We start from the raw sequence: 24,317 nt of genomic DNA, 5'->3' as shown, positions 1-24,317 counted from the left end.
TGAACCCACAACCTTGGCATATAGGGGTGACACTCTAACCAACCAAGTTGCACACTGGGGCAAGAATTTTTATTAAAAATGTATTTGAGTCAAACAGAGGATACACCTGGAAGCAGGGTCTCAATAGACTGAGAAAAATGCTTTCTTTTTATTCTATATTTTTTGTATTTTACAAAATGTTTTCATAATAGGCACATATTATGATTATAATTTTAATAAAGCAATAACCAGTGAATCAAACTTTATTTGCTAAAGAATGATTACATAGAAAGTGATAGGCCTAGAATCAAAGCTTATCATTTTCTCTGCTCCACTCTCCTAAAAACATTTTTCAGGACCCTCATGAATTATATCTGTATCACCATTATTAATGTATTGCTATAATTTACATTGAGTATGTAGTCAATTGGAAAAAGGATGACCAGGAAGTTGCTTTTCAATTCATGAATTCATTTGTTCATATGACCACAATCACTAAGGAAACCAATATATATCATTTCAGTTTTTTTAATGCTCTATTAACTTTGTGAAAATTCTTTAAAAAGCTTCATCTGAATGGATCTGGTAGGCTAGAACATCCTTGTGAAATGTTCTTCATGATTCAGGCAAGATTTCAGATTTAAGGCTAATGATGAATGAACAAATTTACTGGCTGAATTTAGAAAAAGCAAGTCCAGTTCGTGACATTTCTTGCATTTGATCACACAGTTAAATGTTTTGATATTAATCATCCTCTAACCAAAAAAATGTAACAAATTTTTTTCCATTTGTTCTATTGGTTATTTTTGGTATCAAATAAATAGATTATATAAACTTCTTTAAAAATCTTTCAACATAAAAATACCAAGTGGACCTAACATCTCCACCCTTTAGGGACCCACAGTTGTTCTCACTAGTTAACTCCTTATTAATGTCCCCCATGCTAGGTCAGGATACAACTGCCTCCAAACACCTGGATGGAATCAACTTCTCTGGAAATCACCATGGTCTGAGACCAAACTGGAACTGAATCCAACAATCCTGAGCCCGCACCAGCACCTACCCTGCAGCACCTGCATTCCCTACCTTAACTGAAGAATTTAAAGAAAATTTACTTGTAACAATGAGCTGTGTGCCAGGACCAAATATTTTCATTCTTCTGACTTTTATTTGTCCATTATCTGAAAAACCTTTATAGAAATATCCTTTTTCATGTTTTAAAATTATGCCCATATTTTTAAAATATTTATATAAATATATAAAAATTGACCCTGCTAATATTACACAAGCTCAAGCAAGACCACAGTAGATATGAATGTAGTCAAGAACTGAAGAACTGGCCCCTCTCTGCCTGGGCACCTTGCGTTATATCTTTTCTCGTCTCAACTCATGTTGAAGAGTATGATTTTATCTTCTCTCACCACTTTGCCTGAATCTTCTACCTCTCCTCTCTTAAAGAGTTTTTATGTATAAAGTAAGTTTTTTCCTAGAGTATAATTTAGAGTTAATATTTCTTTAATTTTAAAAGAGGGACAGTAATAGGAATAATATATTTGAGCATTTAATAGATGTATTCCAGTATGTTTTACAAGCATTTGTTATTGATATGCATTAAAGGGTGGGTATTTAGATTGATTCTAAAGTAACTTCTTTCTAGAATCCACTTTTTACTGATAGACCAGATGAGTTGTTACAGAGTATAATTCTTCATGATGGTCTCTTAAGCTATTTATTGCTGAAAGACTGCTTCTTTGGACTTATTATTACACTTACAGTTTCCAGGGCATTGGCTATAAATTCTGTGTTGCTTATCAGAGGATCCTATTTGGTTTGGTATTTCTGTAGCTGTCCCATCATGAGTGGAAAAACAACTCTGGGTTATGCAATTTAGTTAATAATGCAATTTAGTACAACTGCTTTAGTTCTTTTACCAGTTACAATATTTCTAGCAAATTTAATGCCAATACAGAAAGAAAATTGAGTGAATGGTGTCAAAATGACTTGTCATTTTATAGAAATACCCTAAGAATCATATTTTAAGTATTTAATTAATGCATATCCAACATGACTTACTTGATCTTTTTGAGGCGAGAGAGAGGTGCCATCATTAGAAGAAGCATTGTTTTCACCCAAGGGTAATAATACAAATTAGGAGCTATTACTAATAAGCAGTTAGTTTAAGAGTCCATTTAAAAGGTCAGATTATAGAAGATTAAATATTCAGAAGATAAAAACATGTCTTAATGTTTCTAATATCACATAATGGTCTAGACCATGCACTCTATCAAATCCTAAACTTTGCCATAGTAACTAATCATATGACTTGAAGCAAATAACTGAACTACTCAAAACCTCAGTTTCCTTATCTACGAAATGGGAATAAGAGGATCTCCTATACAGGATTATTGAGGAATGAAATAAGGCACTGAAGCTATTTAGCATAGTGTAAATAAATGCCCTGAATGAATGTTAGCTAATATCATTCTATTTAATGGGATGGTCTGAGTCCATTTTATCAAATTCTTCCACTAAACAAAATATACGTATTTTATAAGCAACAACTCTTACATAAATTAAGAAAGAAAACAACTTATGAACCCAAGACCTTCTTCCTCTATGGCAGCCATAGGCCAAAGAACACGGAGCCCAATCAAGCCAGAACCTAGAATACTTATTTACTAGATTAGGAGCTTTGTGAGTGTTGCAACTATGTATTTTTCATTGTTTTATTTCCAGCATTCAGCACAGAAACTCTCTTCTACAAATGTCTGATGAGACAGCAAACGAACAAATGAGGATGTAAAACCATGCAGACTTTTATCATAGACTTTGGAGCTGAAATGGCTTATTGAGTTTATAATTCCATTAAAATGGTACATCTCCAGGCAATATAACAAGACTTGTGGTAGCATAAATTGTGATGTTCTCTACTCACTCACTGTAAGAACTAAGTTTTTGCACTACTATTAGGAATGAGATAAAAATCAATAATATAGGTTTATCAAATTATTTAGAGAATGGTATAATATGTTTTATCTTAACATATAGAGAAGAGATAATTAATAAAAGTGTCTCTCAACAAAAAGACCATCTACAAGAATAGTATCTTAAACCAATAATTTATACCAGTGGTTTACAGACATGATACTCAAAATATTTTAATATCTAGCCTCAGTCTACCCTGTTTTTGTGTATGTGTATTCTAAGAATAAAATTTCAATCTGCTTACAAGCAGGGAAGTAAGTAAACTGTTTACAGAATAGTTTTGTTGCCATATACAGTGACCAGTAACTGCAAAATTGCTGTTCATATGCTGAGGTTTGAGAATGTTCCAGTCAGATTGGGTGATCCTAAATTGTTTTATCTAAATAGCATCTACCAGTTTTACAAAAATATAAAAAAGTTACTTACCAGAGGGAATCACTATGAGTTGAGTCCCTTCTGCAAATATCTTGATCCATCCTGTGCTAACACACTGGTTATGGCTCCTACAAAAATCTCACCATACTTTTAAGCTTCATGAAGTGACCAGCATTGAAAAAAAATGACAATTTGATCATCTGGGTTTCTTTGGAAGTCCTTAAATATAGGTTTTGTGGCTTCTAATATTTTATGTTTTCCTCAGGTAAATTGATCCAGATGTCAGTTTTCCAGTAAGTCAGTAATCACTGAAAAAGATTGATAGAAAATGAAAAAAATAAGAGCAGGAAAAGAAGAGATCAAGCTCAACTGGTCAAACAACTACTTTTTTAAATTACCAGGAAACGTATTCAGAGAATTAAGACTTTTTTATTTCCAAGTGTTCAATTGTGTGAAACTGCTCAGAGATTGCATTAAAGGAAAGGCCCTTCCTTCTGTTCTCACAAACACCAGGGCTGCCCCTTTAGCAGCTGGGAACATGTTTCTGAAAGGAGGAAGCTCTTCAGTAACTGAAAATGCAAATCAGCCAAAACAGATGTACTTGAGAGGTGTGAAATTCTCCATTTTTAATAAAGCTACTTTTATGATTTGACAATGTGATTCTTTATCAGGCAATGCAAAGTAAGAAATTAATTTGACATTACTTTTCCTGGAATAAAAAGAAATTTATAGAATTCTATTTCTTATGAAATAGATTTCTTATTTAAACAAAATTTATAAACAATATCTAGTTCTATGATATGTTGAAAGAAGAATCCTCTTGGAAGTTGTTCTGTAATCTTATGCCACTTACCTTGGATCAGGGAAAAAGAAATTGTCAGAAGCAGCTGAGTGCTTCTCTGAGTACAGATGAGTTGTCTGTCTACCAGGACCCAAAGAGGACATGCCCTGATGACTCCCATGTGCATGTCAGATCCAGGTCCGAGCTTAAGTCCCATGAGCAAACACTGCCTCTGCCCCTGAGAATGACACTATGAGGTGGTCATGGTGGGCAACTGTCCATTCACAGCAGATCAAAGCACCCAATGAAATGGGAATGGGGTCAACAGTAAATAAAAAAGAAAATTGTTTTAAAGGTGTGTTTTTTTATTTTTTTTAATTTATTTTTTTAAAAATATATCTTTATTGATTTCTGAAAGAGGAAAGGAGAGGGAGAAAGAGAAATATCAACGAGGAGAGAGTCATTGATCAAGCCCTGGGCATGTGCCCTGACCAGGAATCGAACCCCGATCGCCTGCATCCTAGGTTGACGCTTAACCACTGAGCCACGCCCGGCGGGCATAAAGGTGTGTTTTTTTAAAACTCAGTATTTCAAGTTATTATAACTTAGAGCTGTCAAATACCTTTTGCACCTATTATAGATGTAAACCCACTCAATTCCTGTCCGATAGCTTGTCCTCTTTTCCTCCTTATTCCAACACCATGAGCAGAATTATTTGGAGCTTTAGGAGTTGTCTATATTTCATGAACCATGAAGAATTTATGTGATAAAATGCAAAAGAGTAAGTAAAGAGTCACAAAATCTTTTATTAAATTTACATGAAAATGTGAGAACTATATGAAGAAAACAATATAAGATTTTACTAAAGGGCATGAAATAAAACCTGGATAAATGATAGAGATACCATATTTATGAAGATAAAACTCAATATCATAAATATGCTAATCCTTTTTAAATTCATATATATGAATTGACTGCAATTTTAATCAGAATTATGATAACACTTTATTTTTTTGTTCTATGGTGTAGGGTTGGGTGTGGGCAAGATAACTTGATTTTAAGTGTTAATATTGAGAGCAAATACGAAATAATTGAAAAATATTTTTTTGAAAAATATTAGTGAATTGACATTTAGCATAGATCTTAACACTTATTACAAAGCTACTGATATAACATAATAAGGGTGTAAGAATAATGAAACAAAGTAAAACAGAAATCCTCCAGAAAATGCTCCAAGTATATGTCAATATGAATATACAATATAGCATTTTAAAACTGTATGGATATAATAGATTATTTAAAAACTAACTTTACATTATTAATGATCTGCTCTGAAAGCAAAAATAGATCTCTACCTCATACCATGTAAATAAATTCTAAGTAGATTCAATTTTATTTATTTATTATGTATTTATGTATTTATTTATTTAACTTTATTGTTGACACCATTACAGATGTCCCCAAACCCTTCTCCATTTCCCTCTGGTTCTCACCACACTGTTATCTGTGTCTATGGGTTATACATATATGTTCTTTGGTAAATTCCCTCACCTTCTTTCATACAGTCCCCCTCCCCTATCCCCTCTGACAGCTGTAAGTCTGTATCCATGCCTCTGTTTCTATTTTGTTCATCAGTTTATTTTGTTCATTAGATACCATATATAAGTGTGGTATCTAACGCCTTTGACTGGCTTATTTTACTAAGCATAATACTCTTCAAGTCCATCCATGCTGTCACAAGAGGAAAGATTTCCTTCTTTTTTTTAAAAAAAAAAAAAAAAATATATATATATATATATATATATATATATATATATATATATATATCTTTACTGATTACTGAGAAAGGAAAGGAGAGGGAGAGAGAGAGATAGAAACATCAATGATGAGAGAGTCACTGATCAGCTGCCTCCTGCACAGCCCCGACTGAGGATAAAGCACACAACCAGGGCATGTGCCCTGACCGGAAATCGAACCCGGATCGCCTGGATCCTAGGTCAACACTCAATTGTAGAGCCACACCCGGCCGGGCAAGATTTCCTTCTTTTCTATGGGCCACCTAGTATTCCACTGTGTAAATGTACCACAGCTTTTTTATCCACACATCTACTGATGAGCATTTGGGCTGTGTCCAGATCTTGGCTATTGTAGATAACGTTGCAATAAACATAGGGCTGCATAAATTCTTTTGAATTGGTGTTTTGATATTCTTAGTATATGTTGCCAGAAGTGAGATCCTTGTTTCAAAAGGCAGTTTCATTTTTAATTATTTGAAAAAACTCCATATTGTTTCACACAGTGGCTGCACCATTCTGCATTCTGACCAACAGTGCACAAGGGTTCCCTTTTCTCCACATCCTCACCAAACCTCGTTTGTTGATTTATTGATGCATTCTGGCAGGTGTGGGGTGATACCTCATTGTGGTATTAATGTGCATCTCTCTGATGATTAGTGACACTGAACATTTTTTCACATGGCTGTTGGCCACCTGTATGTTCTCTTTGGAGAAGTGGCTATTCAGGTGCTTTGCCCATTTTTCAGATTGGATTGTTTGTCTTCCTGGTGTTGAGTTATATAACTTCTTTATATATTTAGGAAATTAATGTATTATCAGATGCCTCATTGGAAAATATGTTCTCCATTACAGTGGGTTCCCATTTCATATTGTTTATGGTGTCTTTTGCTGTGCAGAAGATTATTAGTTTGATGTAGTTCCATTTGTTTATTTTTTCCTATGTTTTTTTTTTTTTGCCATAGGAGATATATTGTCAAAAATATTGCTATGAGAGATGTCTAAGATTTTACTGCGTGTTTTTGTCTAGGAGTTTTATAGTTTCACAACTTACATTTAAATCTTTTATCCATTTTTGGTTTATTCTTGTGTATGGTGTAAATTAGTGCTCTAGTTTCATTTTGTGCATGTACCTGTCCAATTTTCCCAGCACCACTTATTGAAGAGACTGTGCTCCATTGTGTACTCTTGCCTCCTTTGTCAAATATTAATTGACCATAAAGCATGGGTTTACTTCTGGGCTCTCTGTTGTGTTACTTTGGTCTATATGCCTGTCCTTATGTCATTACCAGGCTGTTTTGATTACAATGGCCTTGTAATAGAGTTTGATGTCAGGTATTGTGATACCTCTGACTTTGACCTTCTTTCCAAAGATTGCTGAGGCTATTCGGGTCTTTTTTGGTTCCATAAAAAATTTTGGAATATTTGTACTATATCTGTGAAATATGCCATTGGAATTTTAATAGGAATTGAGTTGAATCTATACATTGCTTTGGGTAGTATGGATATTTTAATTATGTTAATTCTTCCAATCCATGAACACAGTATATGCTTCCACTGATTTGTATCTTCCTTAATTTCTTTCTTCAATGTCCTATAGTTTTCCAAGTACAGGTCTCTTACCTCCTTGGTTAAATTTATTCATAGGCACCTTATTTTTAAGTTGCAATATTAAATGAGATTGTTATCTTAGTTTCTCTTTCTGATAGTTCATTGTTGATGTATAGAAATGCCACCAATTTCTGGATAGTAATTTTGTATCCTGCTACTTGGCCAAATTCATTTATTAGATTTAGTAGATTTTTGGTGGAATCTTTAGGGTTTTCTGTGTACAATATCATGTCTTCTCTGAATAATGACAGTTTTACTTTCTCCTTTCCAATTTGGATGCCTTTTATTTCTTCTTGTCTGATTGCTGTGACTGGGACTTCCGGTATTATGTTCAACAAGAGTGGTGAAAGTGGACATTCCTGTCTTGTTTCTTATCTTAAGGGAAACTGTTTTAGTTTTTGCCTGTTAAATATGATGTTGCCCAGCTGGGCGTGGCTCAGCGGTTGAGCATGGACCTAGATCCAGGCGATCGGGGTTTGATTCCTGGTCAGGGCACATGCCCTGGTTGTGGGCTCGATTAATGACTGTCTCATTGTTGATGTTTCTATCTCTCTCTCTCTCTCTCCTTTTCTCTCTCTGAAATCAATAAAGATATATTTAAAAAAATATGTGATGTTGGCCATAGGTTTTTCATATAGGCCTTTATTATGTTGAGGTATGATACCTCTTTTCCCACTTTGCTGAGAGTTTTTATCATAAATAGGTGATGGATTATATCAAATGCTTTTTCTACATCTATTGATATGATTAGGTGATTTTTATCTTTCATTTTGTTTATGTGGTGTATCACATTTATTGATTTGTAAATATTGTTCCAACTTGCATCCCTGGAATAAATCCCACTTGATCATGGTGTATGATCTTTTTATTGTATTACTAGATCTGGTTTGCTAATATTTGTTGAGGATTTTAGCATCTATGTTCATCAGGGATATTGGCCTACAATTTTCTTTCTCTATCTGGTTTTGGAATTAGGATAATGCTGGCCTGGTAAAAAGAATTGGAAACCTGCCCTCCTCTTGAATTTTTTGGAATAGTTTAGAAAGGATAAATGTTAGGTCTTTGAATGTTTTTTAAAATTCCCCTGTAAAGCCATCTGGTCCAGGACTTTTGTTTGCTGGGAGTTTTTATAGTTATTGCTTCAATTTCATTAGTTGTAATCAGTCTATTCAGGTTTTCTGATTAGACTGGATGTTTGTTTCTAAGAATTGTATGTTTCTAGGAATTTATCCATTTCTACCAGGTTGTCCAATTTGTTGGCATATTCAAAGTATTTTCTTATAATTGTTAATATTTCTGTAATGTCAGTTACTTCTATTTCATTTCTGATTTTATTTATTTGGGTCCTCTTTTTTTCTTGATGATTTTGGTTAAAGGTTTCTCAATTTTGTTTATTTTTTCAGAGAACTAGCCCTTGGTTTTATTGATTTTTTGGGGTTTTTTAGTGTTTTTTAGTCTCTTTGCCATTTAATTCCACTCTGATCTTCATTATTTCCTTCTTTCTACTTAACTTGGGCTTTCTTTGTTGTTCATTTTTATTTTTTATTTATTTATTTTTTAAATATATCTTTATTGATTTCAAAGAGAGGAAAGGAGAGGGAGAGAGAGAGGCAGAAACATCAATGATGAGAGAGTCATTGATCGAGCCCGCAACCCAGGCATGTGCCCTGACTGGGAATCGAACCCCAATCGCCAGGATCCCAGGTCGACGCTCAACTGCTGAGCCACGCCCGGCCGGGCTGTTGTTCATTTTTTAGTTATTTTAGGTAAATGGTTAGATTGGTTTTTTTGTGTGATTTTTCTTGCTTCCTAAGGCAGGCCTATAATGCTATGAACTTTCCTCTTAGGACTGCTTTCACTGTGTCCCAGTAATTCTATGTTGTATGTTCATTTTCATTTGTTTTCAGGTAATTTTTTAATTTCTTCCTTGAGCTCATTGTTTATCCATTCATTGTTTAATAACATGCTATTTGACCTCCATGGGTTTGAATGTATTTGAGGTTTTTTTAAATTATAGTTGATTTCTAGTTTCCTGCCATTGTGATATGAGAAGATGCTCAATATGATTTCAATTTTCTTGAATTTATTAAGACTCATTTTGTATCCTAACACGTGGTCTATCTTTTAAAATGTTCCATGTGTAGGTGAGAAGAATGTATATTATGCTGCTTTGGAATGAAATATTCTGTGAATATCAATTTAATTTATCCAAGAAACCATTAAAAATGTAAGTTAGGAAGATCAAGTAGGAGACTTATTGTGCCCATTGCTAGAGGATCTTGGAATGGAAAGAGGGTAGAAAACAGTTTTACTTAATAATTAATGTTTAAGAAAAAGGAACTTGGAGAATTTTACTCTATAATATTTTCAAATAAACATTTTTTAAGAAATAAATGATGAAGAGTTAAGGAAAGTGACATATCAGATCTGCCCTTTAAGAAGATAAATGTATGAGCAAGAAGGTAGGTTGGTCAAAGGATGCTTCAAAGATGATGACCATAAGTCACTAAGAGGAATCCAAAGACCCATGTTATTTAATAACAGTGGGGATGGACAGAAGAGCTGATGTAATGAATATTAATAAGTTTATTAGAGTTGTAAAAGGATTCACATGAGATATATCAAATTACCATTAAGGATGTTGAAAGTGAAGAAAAAATGTGTTTTAAAATAAGAAAAGGAAGCCCACAGTATGGGAGAATATATTTGCCAATGATACATCTGATAAAGGGTTAATATCCAAAATATATAAGGAACTTGTATAACTTAACAAAAGGAAGACAAACAATCTAATTGACAAATGGGCAAAGGACCTAAATAGATACTTCTCCAAAGAGGACATACAGATGGCCAAGAGACATATGAAAAAATGCTCAAAGTAATTAATCACCAGAGAGATGCAAATTAAAACAACAATGAGGTATCACCTCACACCTGTCAGAATGGCTACTATCAACAAATCAACAAAGGACAAGTGCTAGCGAGGATGTGGAGAAACAGGAACCCTAGTACACTGTTGGTGGGAATGCAGACTCGTGCAGCTACTATAGAAAACAGCATGGAGTTTCCTCAAAAAACTAAATATGGAACTACCATTTGACCCAGTGATCCCACTTCTAGGAATATATCCTAAGAAACCCAAAACACCAATCAGAAAGAAGTTATGCACCCTGATGTTCATAGCGGCACAATTCACAATAGCTGAGATCTGTAAACAGCCCAAGTGCCCATCAGTATATGAGTGGATAAAAAAAGCTGAGGTACATTTACACATTACACAGTGGAATACTATGCAGCTGTAAAAAAGGAAAAATCTCTTACCCTTTGGGACAGCATGTTTGGACCTGGAGAGTATTATGCTAAGTGAAATAAGCCAGTCAGAGGAAGACAAGTATCACATGATCTTGCTCTTATGTGGAATCTAATGAACAAAATAAACTGATGAACAAAGTAGATCCAGAGACATAGAAACATGGAATAGACTGATGAATCTCAGAGCAAAGGTGGGGGTGAGGGAGTGGCTGGGGAGAGATTAATCAAAGAATTTAAATGCATAAATACATAACCCAGGGACACAGACAATAGTATGGAGAAGGCCTGGGGGCAGGGCAGATGTGGGGTGGAGGGGATCAATAGGAAGAATATAAAAGGGGACATCTGTAATACTTTCAACAATAAAGATAAATTAAAAAAATAAAAAATAACAAAATAAAAAAGATTAGGTTCAAATTCCAGTTCTTCCACTCCTTGTGACGTGTCCTTAGGCCCTTCTTAGAGCCTCAATGTCCTCATTTTTAAAATGGAGATGATAATATCTATTTCTCAAAACGTTTGTATAATGTGTTTAAAACAGGTGATACAAAAGTTTAACCACAGGGAATTCACTTTCTAAGAAAGAATGGAAATGTCTTGTGTACAAAAATCAATAATTTTTTTTCTAACTCTGTTTTATGTAACACACACACACAGGCACACACAGCTGGCTTGCCATATTCTGAGATGAATTGCTGAGGTAACTAAAATTCTACTTCAAAAACTGTGGAGGATGAATAAATATATAAATAATAAACAAGTCAAGTGAAGTAAACCACAAGGTTCAACTGAATTGCATCTCTTTTCCAGGTTTGATCATAATTTCATAGTTGAGCACTTCAACCACATTTGGTAGACTATCAAAAGCTATGAAGAAACATCTCATGTTACATTTAAGGATGTGGTTGCCATATTGAAACAAATAAGTTACAGAAACTTCTGTAAGAAAGATGGCCAGAAGACTGTCTTAAAGCAAAATAAACATATTATCTGACATGTACAAGAGATAAAATCACATACTATCTGTAAGCCACTATCTTTCACAGTCTGACATCTTGTTGATTTCACCCATCACTTAGATGATATCTGATATGTTCCAATGTAGTACATTGGATCATTGGAGAGTTTGAGTTTACTTATTTATAAAAACTCAGGGCAGTGCTTGGCTTCTTTGCACTTTGGGTACTTCATATGCCACTATGTGCAAATCAGATATTTCTTAATTTATACAGCACCCACTGGAAAATGTTTGATGAAGCACGTGTTTCTTTTTTGGCAAACAAACAATGTTTGTCTGTTCTGAACACACACACGAAAGACACTTGCCTTTGGATAAAAAATCTCTCTTGGGGAAGAAACACTGTATCTTAGCTCCAAATCTCCTTTCCTCTTCTTTCTCTTTGCTCTAAGATCACAGGTTCTAGCTTTGTGATCTCTAGTAGGTAAAGGAAAGGAAATTCATAAGTGTGGGGTCTGCTATGCATTAGGCACTATCCATACATGTACCGTTATTCAGCTTTACCTCTACAATGGTTATTACTATTGAAAGGCAGAGAAGGAACCAAAAACTAGGGATTTTAAACTGAGCAAGGACTTGAGTTCAAGTCCACAAAATCCCAAACCCTGTCCTTTCAATTACTTCATACTTCTTGGGTAGAGTTTGAAATATGTGTGTGGCAGGGACAGTTTTCAGATCTATTCCAAGTTTACATAATTTAGAAGATCTGTACCTCAAATGGTCAAATATAAGATTTTGGGTGTTGCTTTCTGAGATTATTGGAAGTATCATCCTAAGTAAAATGTATGTGAAATGGTTGGTTTGCATATCCTAAAAAGGAATGAACAGTCAGTGGTAGCACCTAGTAAAAGAATCTGTGAGGTTTGGGTCTAGTTTAATTGGAATATCCAATTAAATTCTACAATTTATCTTCTTTTCTTTTATCCTTGAGTTACACTAGGAGATAAAAGTGTCAGTGAGAACATTTAGGCCATATAGTTCAAATTATGCATATTATTTGGATTAAGTCGTTATTTCTGGCATGAGCTTGCTGATTACCCTGCACATGTAAGCTAGAGAAAAAAAAAGGAGTTTCTAAATCTACGTTAAGTTGGAGAGAGAGGAATGGAAGTTCTCTGCATTGGATCTAAGAGTTTTGGTCGGGGGCCCTGGAAAGCCAATTCTAGTCTCAGGTAGTGCTCCATGGAGTTGGCTGGGTTTGTGATTTACTTTCTGGCCAATGAAACCACAGTTCCCAAGGTCTCCTGTCTCTTTTTTTAGATCTCATATCATGGGAAACACCTAAAAAATACTCAGGTTTCCTCATTTATTTTTCTCTTATTACCAGAGGAAGGAAAATATGTGGAAAAATCAAGAAAACACCAGCTGCTTGACACCATAACCTTGCCATTGTGCTCAATGACACAATACACCTTTGTCTTTTACTGAGGCAGGAAAGTTTGGGGAGAAAAATAACACAAATTGTGGCTATTGGGGTGAAGTAGTGAAATTGGAATCAATAATTTTGTTCTGGGTACTTATTAGACATCCAAGGGGAGAGGTTTTCAGATATAATGTAATGGTATAGATTGTTTCTACTACTGCTGTTCTTGTTATTTTCAAGGTGTGGCTGCTAAGACCTTGTGCCGGCTTACTTTAACAATGCAGAAAGCAGGTCAGAGCTATCAAATTTGGAACCAAGTGCATGACCATGCACTTAGGATAGGTGTCAGGCATCAGAGTGTAAAGCAGGGAATCTGAACCTTGGTTCAATAGGTTGTTCTGTAAACTGGCAAAGATTTACAAATATATTCATGAAAAACCAATCTCTACCTCCCACATACCCATATATTTGATGTGTATGCTAGGGAAACTTTCTAATTATTGAGTGTGTCAGAACTGATAGGAAATTACAGAAATAAAGGAGAGTAAATAGCCATGAAAAAACATGGTAATAGAGGGAGCTTGGAGTCCATCCCCTGCTGACATTTATCCCTTCTGAACAGTGTGAAGTGACATACTTTGCCTACATATCAGACCTTATCACATTCTGGGGACACCACTTACGAAGACATGGTATAGTTGTTAAAGCTTCCTTTTGAAAGAAATACAATTTTGCTAAAAGAAGTTCAACACTGACCATAAGAGAGGCAGGATAGACCCTGGACTGAACATCTGAAATGTCAGTGGAGCCCTGCGTCTGTGGTTAACTAGCTTTGGACAAATTGCTTGCCCTCTCTGAGCCAGCCCCAGCTTTCTCAGTTCAACTGTGGGCATTGAGCTGAATATGTCCTAAGGGCCCTCCCTGTCTCAGCAGTTTATGAACTTAAGAGTAAGAGCATTAAAGAGTTTGTTGTGGCTGCTCAAGTGTGACAGGAGTTGAGAGTTAGTAATAGGGAAGGTTTTCTTACAGGTTCCTTGTGACTCTATGACATTGTGAGATCCCAGCAGGCACAGTAGTAGGTGGCTTCATCGGACTTGATGACATTATTGATTATCAGGTAAAAAGTTCCATCATCTTTCCTATACGTCTCCAAGCGGGGATTGAGCTTGTTGTCCTTGTCATTCTTGGTTGAGCCATAAAGGATTCGTCTCAGGGGCTCCCCTTCTTTTTGTTGATACCAGTGCACAATAACATTTTTAAGGGGAATCCCAGACAGCTTGCAGCTTATGTGCACTGTTTTATCTGGTCTCTGGGTAAACGAGAGTTGATCCTGCGATATTTTCATTTTGGTGTCTCCATCTGAAAAGCAAGGGAGATAATTCAAAGTGCTTGAAAAAGTTGACTCTGAAGACAAAAACAATAAAAAGATAAGAAAGGGGGAAAGTCAACCTACAAACCAAAGCCAAAGACACAAGGAAAATCCAGGAAGGTGGCATTGCTAGTGACTAGTCAGAATGGACACTCCCAGGGGTGTGAATCAGGACTGGGGCTGCAGGGACAACCCTTGTTCTGCAGAGGCAGGCACGGAAGAAAAAAGGTTTCCTATAGAGCCCGTGAAAGTCTTCAGTAAAATTTATCATGTTCTTGGTATAAAAGAACTATCAGATCCCAGAAGACCACATCAAAACACCTGTGTTATACTAATTCAATGATGACTTCCTCTCGAGAGCCATTTCCTCCCATTTTTCCTTTAAATGTTGCTTCAAATACACCTATTCTTGAGCTCAGTTACAAATTTTTCACCATATTTTGTGAGAGTGTGGGTGACTCTATGTGGCTAACATGAGAATGGGAAGGAAACTATCATTCTTTATAATAACTAATGATATTATATTCCCACAACTTTATGAATAAATATGTATACATTTTATAGGTTAATAGTTTGCAGAAAGTTCACTAAGTTTGGAAAATATTAACAATTGCTGTAGATATTTCTTTAGATAATATGATATTACTATGCTCTGCTATGAGTGAAGAAAGATGTCAGAGGGGAAAAAATCCCATTTGTTTCCTTTCACTCTTTTCCTATTCACAATTCTTAGCTTTTCAGAATTAAAGCTACACTTTACTGTTGTTTGGAGGACAGTGTAAGATGTGATTTCTAAAGAGTTCCTGAAATGGCTCAGTGAAGTGGTTTAGTGATAATGGGAAAGAACATTGTCATTTGTTGAACACAGTGTAAAACTTTAATATATGAAAACTCACTCAGTCCTCAGCAACATGATGAGGCTGTTAACACTACGTTTACCTAAAATTGGGAAAACAGAATGAACCTAATTTAGTAACTTTCCTGGATCATGCTGTCTGTAAGAGCCTGAGCAGAAATTTGAAACCAAGGTCTATGTCACTCAAAAGGTCTTTTTTATCTTTTACCATTCATTCATTGTCAGCAAACCATGTTGAGCACTGGACTGCAGCTTCCTTTCCAGGAAGCTTCCATAGATGGTAAAGCAGAGGCAATTTAGGTCACCTCAGAAAAGCCAGTGTAGGGCCCAGAGAGGTGAGGATAGATTATAGTGACATTACTGAAAGAAGCACCACAAAGTGGGTCCTTGGGCTCTAGCTCAGACCTTGCTCAGGACACATGTGCAGGAGAAAAGTCCTGTGTAGACAGTAACCAGATCCCTCTGGGAGGTAGAAAGGAGGAGGTGTTTGTGGTTGTACAGATGGGACAGCATGGGAGAGTTTTTGTTCAGTGACAGTGGGTGTTTCCTTGCAGTGTCTTCCATCCAGCAGGCACAGTAATACCGTCCAGCATCTGCCTCCTCAACTCTGTGTATCCTGAGGCTCACCAACAAATGACCCTGTCTTCTTGCTTCATATCTTTCCTCACTAGCACCTTGTTCATGGATAACATTGTCATTTGAGGAAATGTACAGAATCCGTTTGAGTGGCTGGCCTCGTTTTTGTCGGTACCAATGTATATGTACATTCGTCCCTAAGATGTCTCTTATTTGGCATTCCAGAAACGCTGTACTTCCTTTCTTCTTGGTAATGGATGTTAGGGCTTGTGTTATTTGAATGTCTCCACTTGTGTCTGAAAGAAAAACAAAAGCAAAAATTAGAGAAATTTTGGCATTTATTAAAATAGCATACACTTGTTGTCTGGTAGTGAAAATCTTGGGATCCGCAGTTTTCATGTTCTTTCTGAGGAATTCAAGGTGGACTCTGTCAGCTTAGTTTGAACAGCTGTGTCTTTCTTCCAGCTGCATGGGCTACTTAGACCGTCCAGGCTTTCTGTTGCCTCCCTTGGAATGAATAAGGTATCCACTGGGTAAAGTCACTCACAAGTCCAAAGGCAGGCCACCACGAGGACCTGGGGCAGGAGCAGCATTCTGCCGGCAGCCACCGCGGAGGTGATTCAATAATGGAATTATCACAGAGCCAGCCCAAGGGCTGGCTTCGTAAGAGGAAGTCGCGCTCTGAACACACAGCTAAGACCCATAAACTGCAGGAAAAGGGACTTGTGGTATTTCCCAAAACATCGTGTGGAAATAGGTCTGTTAACTGAATTTATCAGCAGATTGCCATTGTGACTGTGTGATTGTCACCATCTGATGATATCAGTGTAAAGAAGCCATTTTTCTGTTAAAGGACTAACGTGTTTTTAATGGATCCAAAACGGAGAGGGGGAGAGAGCAGGAGTGAGGGAGGAAGAATGGGAGGGAGAGAGAAGGATATTTTTGCTGGGTTGTCTTTTAATACTTTAGATATTTTACTCCAATATTTTCTTGCTTGCTTGTTTTTGATGGAAATCTGCTGTTATTTTTCCTCCTCTGGCTGCCTTCAAGATTTTTCTTTGCCTTCGTCTTTGTCTTTATCTTTGGTCTCTATCACTAATTCTGGAAGACTTTCAGCCATTCTTTCTTCAAATATTTCCTTTTCTCTATTTTCTCTTTCTTCTGCTTCTGGTGTTCTAATTGCAAATGTGTTTGAAAACTGGGTATTGTCCATAGTTCTGTACTTTCATGATTTGTGATTTTCCGTTCTATCTCTATCTCTACCTCATCTCCTTGTATTGCAGTTCGGGGAACTTCTAGTAGCCTATTCTTGTGTTACCAAATTCTTTCCTTGTCTCTGCTGAGCCTACTGTTGAGGCCTTCCAAGGCATTCTTCGTTTCTGTTACTGTGTTTTTTACTTCTTGCATTTCCTTTGATTGTTTGTTGTTGTTTTTTTATAATTTTCATCTCTCTGCTGAAATAGCCCATCTGATACTGCATGTTGTTTTACTTTTTCCATTAGAGCCATTAATATATTAATCATACTTATTTCAAATTCCCTGTATGTTAGTTCCAACATCTTCATCATGTCTCAGCCTGGTTCAAATGATTGCTTTGCATCTTTGGACTATGTTTCTTCTTGCCATTTTGTATGGCTCTGAAATTTTTGGTTGAAAGATGGACATGTATAGTACAATAGATACATATATTTATGCTTGAAAATGAGCACACCTTTCCTTCTGCTAGGCCTTTAGTGTGGGGATTTGTGTTGTTCTAGTCAGGTGTTATACCGGGTTTGAAGTTTGTTAGGTTATCAGGGTTGGATTTTGTTGTTTTTAGGGTTCAGAGATCTAAAATGTATCTGCTCATACTTTGTTTTGGTCTTCTCACTTGGCTTTAAGTCTTCCCTTTGTTTTGCTCCCCATAAAAAGTCTGTCTCTTGAACCCCCTTTAGTTATATTCCAATTCTTTTTATTCAAGGTATTCTAGCATGTGGTGAGAGGTAAGAAAAGTGGACATTCTCTGACTCAGTGGTAAGCAGGTACAGTTAAACTGGGTCTTGAAAATGTGGCTTTCTCAAGTGTTCCTGCCCCTCTCCCAGAGGCAGAACATTTTTTACTGCTGTTCCCCTCCCCCAGCTGCAATAGGTTTCCACCCACTTCTGGCTATGGTTTTGAAGCTCACTTTTCTGCATATGAAAATTTGTTACTTTTTGGAGTTAGGGGAGATGGTTCTGGGCAAAGTTTTGGTTGTACTGCTTCAAATGCAATGGGATCCCACCAGTGCCTCTCCCTGCAGATTAAGTCTTTTTTTTTTTTTTTTTTTTTTCCTACAGTAGAGATGGAGTGGATTAGGTCTGGGTAGATTTCAGCAGTGTCTGTGTCCCTCTCCTCCAGCCAGCACCATGGAGGAAGCTTTCTCCAGATCCAACCTGATCTTCTCTGCAAGAATCTTGTGGGCTCTCTAGAGAAAAACTTAAAGATCGTGGAGAATACACTATATTTGTGGTTCCCAAGTGTGCACTCTCTCCCACTGGTCTTTACTCAGCTCTTGTTATTTTATTTAAAATTTCTTGTTTGATCTTCTGACCAGCTTCATTGGTGTTTGGCAGCATTTGTCTGAGGTAAGTGAATACTCAGCTCCTCTTTCTCCCTACAAGTGCCCATCTGTCTCCAGATTTTGAGTAAGTCACTTGCCCTGCAACTGAGTTCTTCAAAGGTTTAAGCAAAGTCATTAATTTTCAATATGTCCCTTTTTTTATGTTGTTGTAAGAGGGGAGCAATGTCATTTCCCCCCTCTACATCTCTGAGCACATGCTGATGCTCTTTCCCATTTTTTAATTGCATTGTTTTTTTTAATTGATTTTTGAAAGTTCTTTATATATTTTGGACACCATTTTTTAAATATGTTTTGAGAATATTTTCTCCTAATCTGTGGCTTCTCTTTCCATTTTCTTATCAGTCTTAAAAAGAGCAGAAATGTTAATTTTGATGAAAGTGCAATTTGTCAAATGTTTCTTGTTTTTTTTTTGTCCTAAGAAATCTTTGCCTAACTCAGGTCACAATGAGTTTCACTTGTGTTTTCATCTAGAAATTTTATTGTTTTTGGTTTTACACTTAGTTCTGTAATCCATTTTGAGTTAATTTTTGTTTATGGTGTTTGGTATGGATTGAGGGTTTTTTTCTGTGGGTTTTGTGTTTTTTTTTTCCCACATAGATCAACAATTGTTCCAATACTATTAGTTGAAAAGTTTATCCTTTGTTCATTTTTGTATTTTGCTGGCACTTTTGTTAAAAACCAGTTAGCCACTTAAGTGCACACCTATTTCTGGATTCTCTTTTCTGATGCTCTTATCTATGTATGTCCTTTCACCCATACCCCATTGTCTTGATCATTGTAGCTTAATAGTATGACTGAGATTTTATCTTTTTAAAACTGTTTTGGCTATTCTATGTCCTTTGCCTTCCCATATATATTTTACAACCAGCTTCTTGATTTCTACAAAAGGTCTTCCTAAGATTTTGAATGGGATTACATTAAAGCTATTTATCAAATTGGGGGAAGTCTGACAGCTTAAATATATTGAGTCTTCCAAGCCATGAGCATGGGCCATCTCTCCATTTATTTAGTTGTTCTTCAACTTCTGTCATCAAAGTTTTGCAGGTTTCAGCATATAAATCCTTTACATTTTTGGTTAAATCTATCTCTAAATATTATATAGGTTGATGTTGCTCCTGTAAATAGTACTATTTTTGACATTTTAATTTCCAGTTATTAATTGTCAATACAGTTGACCCTTGAAGAACACAGATTTGAACTGCATGGGTTCACTTATATGTGGATTTCCCCCCCCACTAAATACGGTTGGCCCTCTATGAGTTTTGCATCTGTAGATTCAACCAATGGCTAATCAAAAAAGCATTTTCAACCTGTGGTTGGGATTTCACAGATGCAGAGGGCTGATTGTGTGCACTGCTCTATGCCATTTCAAATAGGGAACTTGAGCATCTGCAGATTTTGGTATTTGCAGGGGGTTCTGAAACCAATGCCCCATGGATACTGAGGGCTGACTGTAGTTTAGTTTATGGGGAGTCAAAAGTTATTCACAGATTTTTGACTGTGTAGGGGGTCAATGCTCCTAACTCCCAAGTTGTTCAAGGTTAACTGTATGTAGAATTATAACGAATTTGCATCTATCATTCTATTTTATAACTGTGTATACTTCATCATGCATGTGCCATCATTTTTTCAACCAATCTCTTATATTTGTATATTTATGTAATTTCCAATATTTTGCAGTTACAAAAAGACTAACTTTATACATATGTATATTAATACTGTTGAGAATTGTGTCTTCAGGGTAAATTTCTAAATATTTTTCACTAAGTGAAAAAGTAAATGCATACAAAGTTTTGTTAGATATTTCCAAATTCCTCTACAGAAAGGTTGTATTTTTCATTTTTACCAGCAATGTACAGTGCCTATATTCCTCCATCGCTTAACCAATAGAGTATATTGTCAAACTTTTAAATTCTTGCAGTTCTCATGGTTGATAAGTAGTGTTGATTTGCATTTATCTTATTAGAAGTAAAGGTGAGCATCTTTCTATATACTTAAGAACAATTTTTATATCTTTTTTCATGAATTGTTTTTTTATGTCTTTTGCCATTTTCCTATAGGATATTTTAAATGTTTTTTTCTCCATTTTTAAAATGTAGTTTTATATCAGGCATAGTAGGCCTTTATCTGCTAAACAGAGTGCAAATATTTTCTATAGTTTATGGTTTGTTCTTTGATTTAATTTATGTTGCTTTTTACCATGCAAACTTTGTTTTCATTTTCTTGTAGTAAAAGTTATCAATATTTTCTCTTATTGCACCATGAATTTTTAGTTACAAACTCATTCCTGAAGCTCTTGTTGCACAACAGAAGCTCACAAATGTTTTCTGTAGGTGGTCAGATAACAAATATTTTTGGCTTTGTGAACCATAAAGTCTATGCTATGATTACTCACCTCTGCCACTGTCGCTCAAAAGCAGTCATAGACAGTATGTGAGTAGGTGTGACTGCATGCCAAGAATGTCAAGGACAGATATTCTATTAGAAAATGGCCTTAAGAAAAGGGTTTCTTTCCTCACTTATTTCTAATATTTCAAAAATAATAAAATAATATGTTATTGTTTTTGTTTCATATTGTTTTGTTTTGCTATTGTTTTATATTTTGAAAGTCAAATCAGCCATGGTATTTATACTTATTTTAGGAAGACAACATTAAATTCAAACTCAGCTTAAAATAGTAATCTATTTGTTTCAGTAATTATTTTGTGAATGAGAGTTTGTTTTCTCTTTAGCTGTAGGAACTACAGATTAGAAACCATTTCTACTGCCCATGTGTCAGAGGCAAGGTAGTATGGTGGTTGCAAGGAGAGTCACTAAAGCCAGAGAAGCCCAGCCCTCCAGCCCTACTAGGTAACTTGGTGATCATAGACAAAGTAAATAACATCTCTGTGCCTCTCTTTCCCCACTTATAAAAAATGAATCATGATAGCATGTCAATAGATTGTCACAAACATGAGATGAATTTGGACAGTGCCTGAGAAAGAGCAGCAGCTCTGAATGAACGTCTGCTATGATCCTCACAAGATCCCAGCAGAATCCTAGGGAAAAGTATCCTGATGAGAATCCACCTTGTTGTGTGATCATTTAATGTGCCCCGGGGGGATCTGAGGCCTGTGCAAAAGGAAGTGTGCTTGTCGGGCTGTGACACAATCCCTCAGTGTAAAATGAGTAATCTTCTCCCTGGAGGAGAGGGTAAGTACTCCACCCACATCCATTCACAAAATAAACTAAATAAATGCTAGACATCTTCAGGATGGCCTGGCAGAGTTGAAGCAGTAAATTATTAAATTATTAAAAGTAAAGTGGAAAAAACTGATTATTACATTGCCAAAGTGTTGTGATGATTACCTAAGATGTGGTATCATTACCAGCATGTTTTCTGGCACTCAGTGATTTCCTCTTTGAGTCTGAGCCATATCATTTACATTATGGGTAACCTCTGTAGTCAAAAATAAATAAAAAGTACACGACTCAAGTTCTGTGGGGAGGGAGGTTCAGGCTAGGTGCCGAGTTGTGCAGCCTCTGTGGTTGCCCATATTGAGAAGGATGTGGGTGGGCACAGAACTGAAAATGGTTCTTGTGCAGGTTATCCTGGCACCTCTAACGCTGTGGATGTCAGTCCAGCAGGCACAGAAGTACATGGCCTCGTCTTCTTTCTCTAAGAAATTTATTTTCAAGATGGAAGTGGAAGTGGGAGGGTTCTTACTTGCCTCAAATTTGTTGTTCTTCCCACGAACAGGAGTTGTGGAGACAACATATAGTAAATGTTCTATACTCTGACCTGGTTTCTGCCGGTACCAGTGTATGTAATCTATGCCAAAGGTGCTAGAGAACACCTTACAAGGTATAAGGGCACTCTTATCTCTTGCCATGGAAATTGATATCTTAGGTTGCTCCAGCTTTGACTGACCAAGGCCAACTGCAAGCAAAAATAAACAAATTTCCATGAACAAATGACATGTAAAGCGGTAACAAAAAGAATTTCTTTGGTCTCTCTTGTATATTAAAATGAGTGGGAGTAACTCACAAGCCCAGAGGGAGATGAAGATGACTGCTTCCAGTAGCTGCATCCTATACACCAAGCTGGCTCCCAGGGAGAAGGTAAGAAAGTAAGGTTCCTGTTAGCAGGCCAATGGCATGAGGGCGGGGCTGGTTCTAGTTTCTCGGAAGAAATGGTGGCTCAGATGTTCCCTGGGGTTCTTCATAATCTGCTACGGATGTGACCAGTTCTGGGGCTTCCTGTGTCCCATATGTGCTGGGGAGACTGCATAAGAGGGTTTATGATCTGGAAGGAAAATTTGGGGATAAATGTGTCCAACTGGGCTTGGGTAAGGATGGTTCTCACTCATACCCACTCAGCTGTTCCCCATGAAGTACCATGACATAGAATCCTTGCTTGAGAAATATGAAGACTTACCTGCTGTGATCAACTTCTATGTCTATCTTTCTGTGATTTGCTGTTGATTCAGGACTTAGGTATGAAACCTGACCTTTATTTTTCTATAACACAGCAACACAAAAATAAGACACTGAAATACCTCATTGACATTATTTAAGATGTCATATGCACAAACACTGAAGTATTTTTATGTTTTTTAAAATTAATTGAGATGTTACCACACAGATTATGACTCGGGGCACTCAAATTTCATTTATAATCTGGGTGCCTCCAAGAAGGGACAGGACTGCAGTTGTTGGCAGCTATAGGAGACAGAGCAATCTGTGGAACTCAGCTTCTCATTCTGGACCTTAGAGCTCTCTCATGAACATTATGCCACAGGCAGTAGTAATTTCAAAGCTATATTACGTTTAGTATGCTTTATATGTTTTTATGTTTAATAAGCTTTAAAATTAATGTAACATTTAATATCCATTGAGGAATTGTTATTTGTAAGGCATTATTCTAAATGTTTACTCATTTTATTTAACCCTCTCAACAACAGTGCTGTGAGGTAGCTGTTATGATTAGCTCTATTTGGCATTGAGGACAGTGGCAAAGAGAAGTGCATTTATCTTATTATAAGACCTGGATCTGGGAAACATGAGAAGTCAGATAAGTAACAGTTGCTCATTAAACAAAGTCTGAATAAAATGATATAAAACAATGACTGTAAAAAGGGCCATTCTTGACTTTTACTTTGAATTTTTCTCTATGTATTTATGAATGGAAGTAGGATTGCTTGGTATTATATATAAACAAACATTTTTAAGTAGGATTTGAATATTTGGTTTTATATTCTCTTCTTTACGTTAACTTATTATTGTGAGCAATTTTGAGGTCTTTCAATAATCTACGTGAGTATTATTTAATGACCAAAGATCATTAAACCTTCCTATACCACTTAACCCTACCTGACATTTACTGAGTTACATAAGCTTCTTGCCTTGCTTTCCACATATATACCTTGCCTGAATATGTATCTTTTAGAGGTGTTAAGACGCTTCCATTATCACATTACAGGAAGGTAATGAGCAAAACACTCAAATATTAGTACCTGGCACATAATGAGTCTTCAGTGATGTTATTAAGTCTTATTAGCATTATTATCAAACAAGAGAAAATCACTTTGTTAAATATTTTTATGGTAGAACCATATTAGCTAATTTAGGAAAATATGTGAAGTTAATCAAAGTACATAAAAGAAATAAAGCCACCTAGTCCCTCAGGAATAATCATTCTTAAAGTTTTGGAGAATTCCC

General features: G+C 36.0%; 1 protein-coding gene across 1 annotated transcript in view; it reads right to left on the bottom strand.

The window, feature by feature from the left end:
• The window catches only part of TARP (TCR gamma alternate reading frame protein), a 35,310-nt gene extending 12,623 nt beyond the window's left edge, over positions 1–22,687 (bottom strand). Inside the window, exons 1-3 of the mRNA XM_087821085.1 lie at positions 22,645–22,687; positions 22,223–22,536; positions 15,451–15,461 (exon numbers count right to left, since the gene is read on the bottom strand). Of these exons, the coding sequence (XP_087677211.1) occupies positions 15,451–15,461; positions 22,223–22,536; positions 22,645–22,687 (368 nt within the window). The remainder of the gene's footprint in view (positions 1–15,450; positions 15,462–22,222; positions 22,537–22,644) is intronic.
• Between the last annotated feature and the right edge of the window lie 1,630 nt (positions 22,688–24,317).

This window comes from Miniopterus natalensis, chromosome 10 (genome assembly GCF_054644295.1).
Source record: "Miniopterus natalensis isolate mMinNat1 chromosome 10, mMinNat1.hap1, whole genome shotgun sequence".
NCBI classification, from domain to species: Eukaryota; Metazoa; Chordata; class Mammalia; order Chiroptera; family Miniopteridae; genus Miniopterus; species Miniopterus natalensis.
The sequence above is the reverse complement of the archived record's forward strand: the minus strand, read 5'-3'. Positions and strand labels throughout refer to the sequence as shown.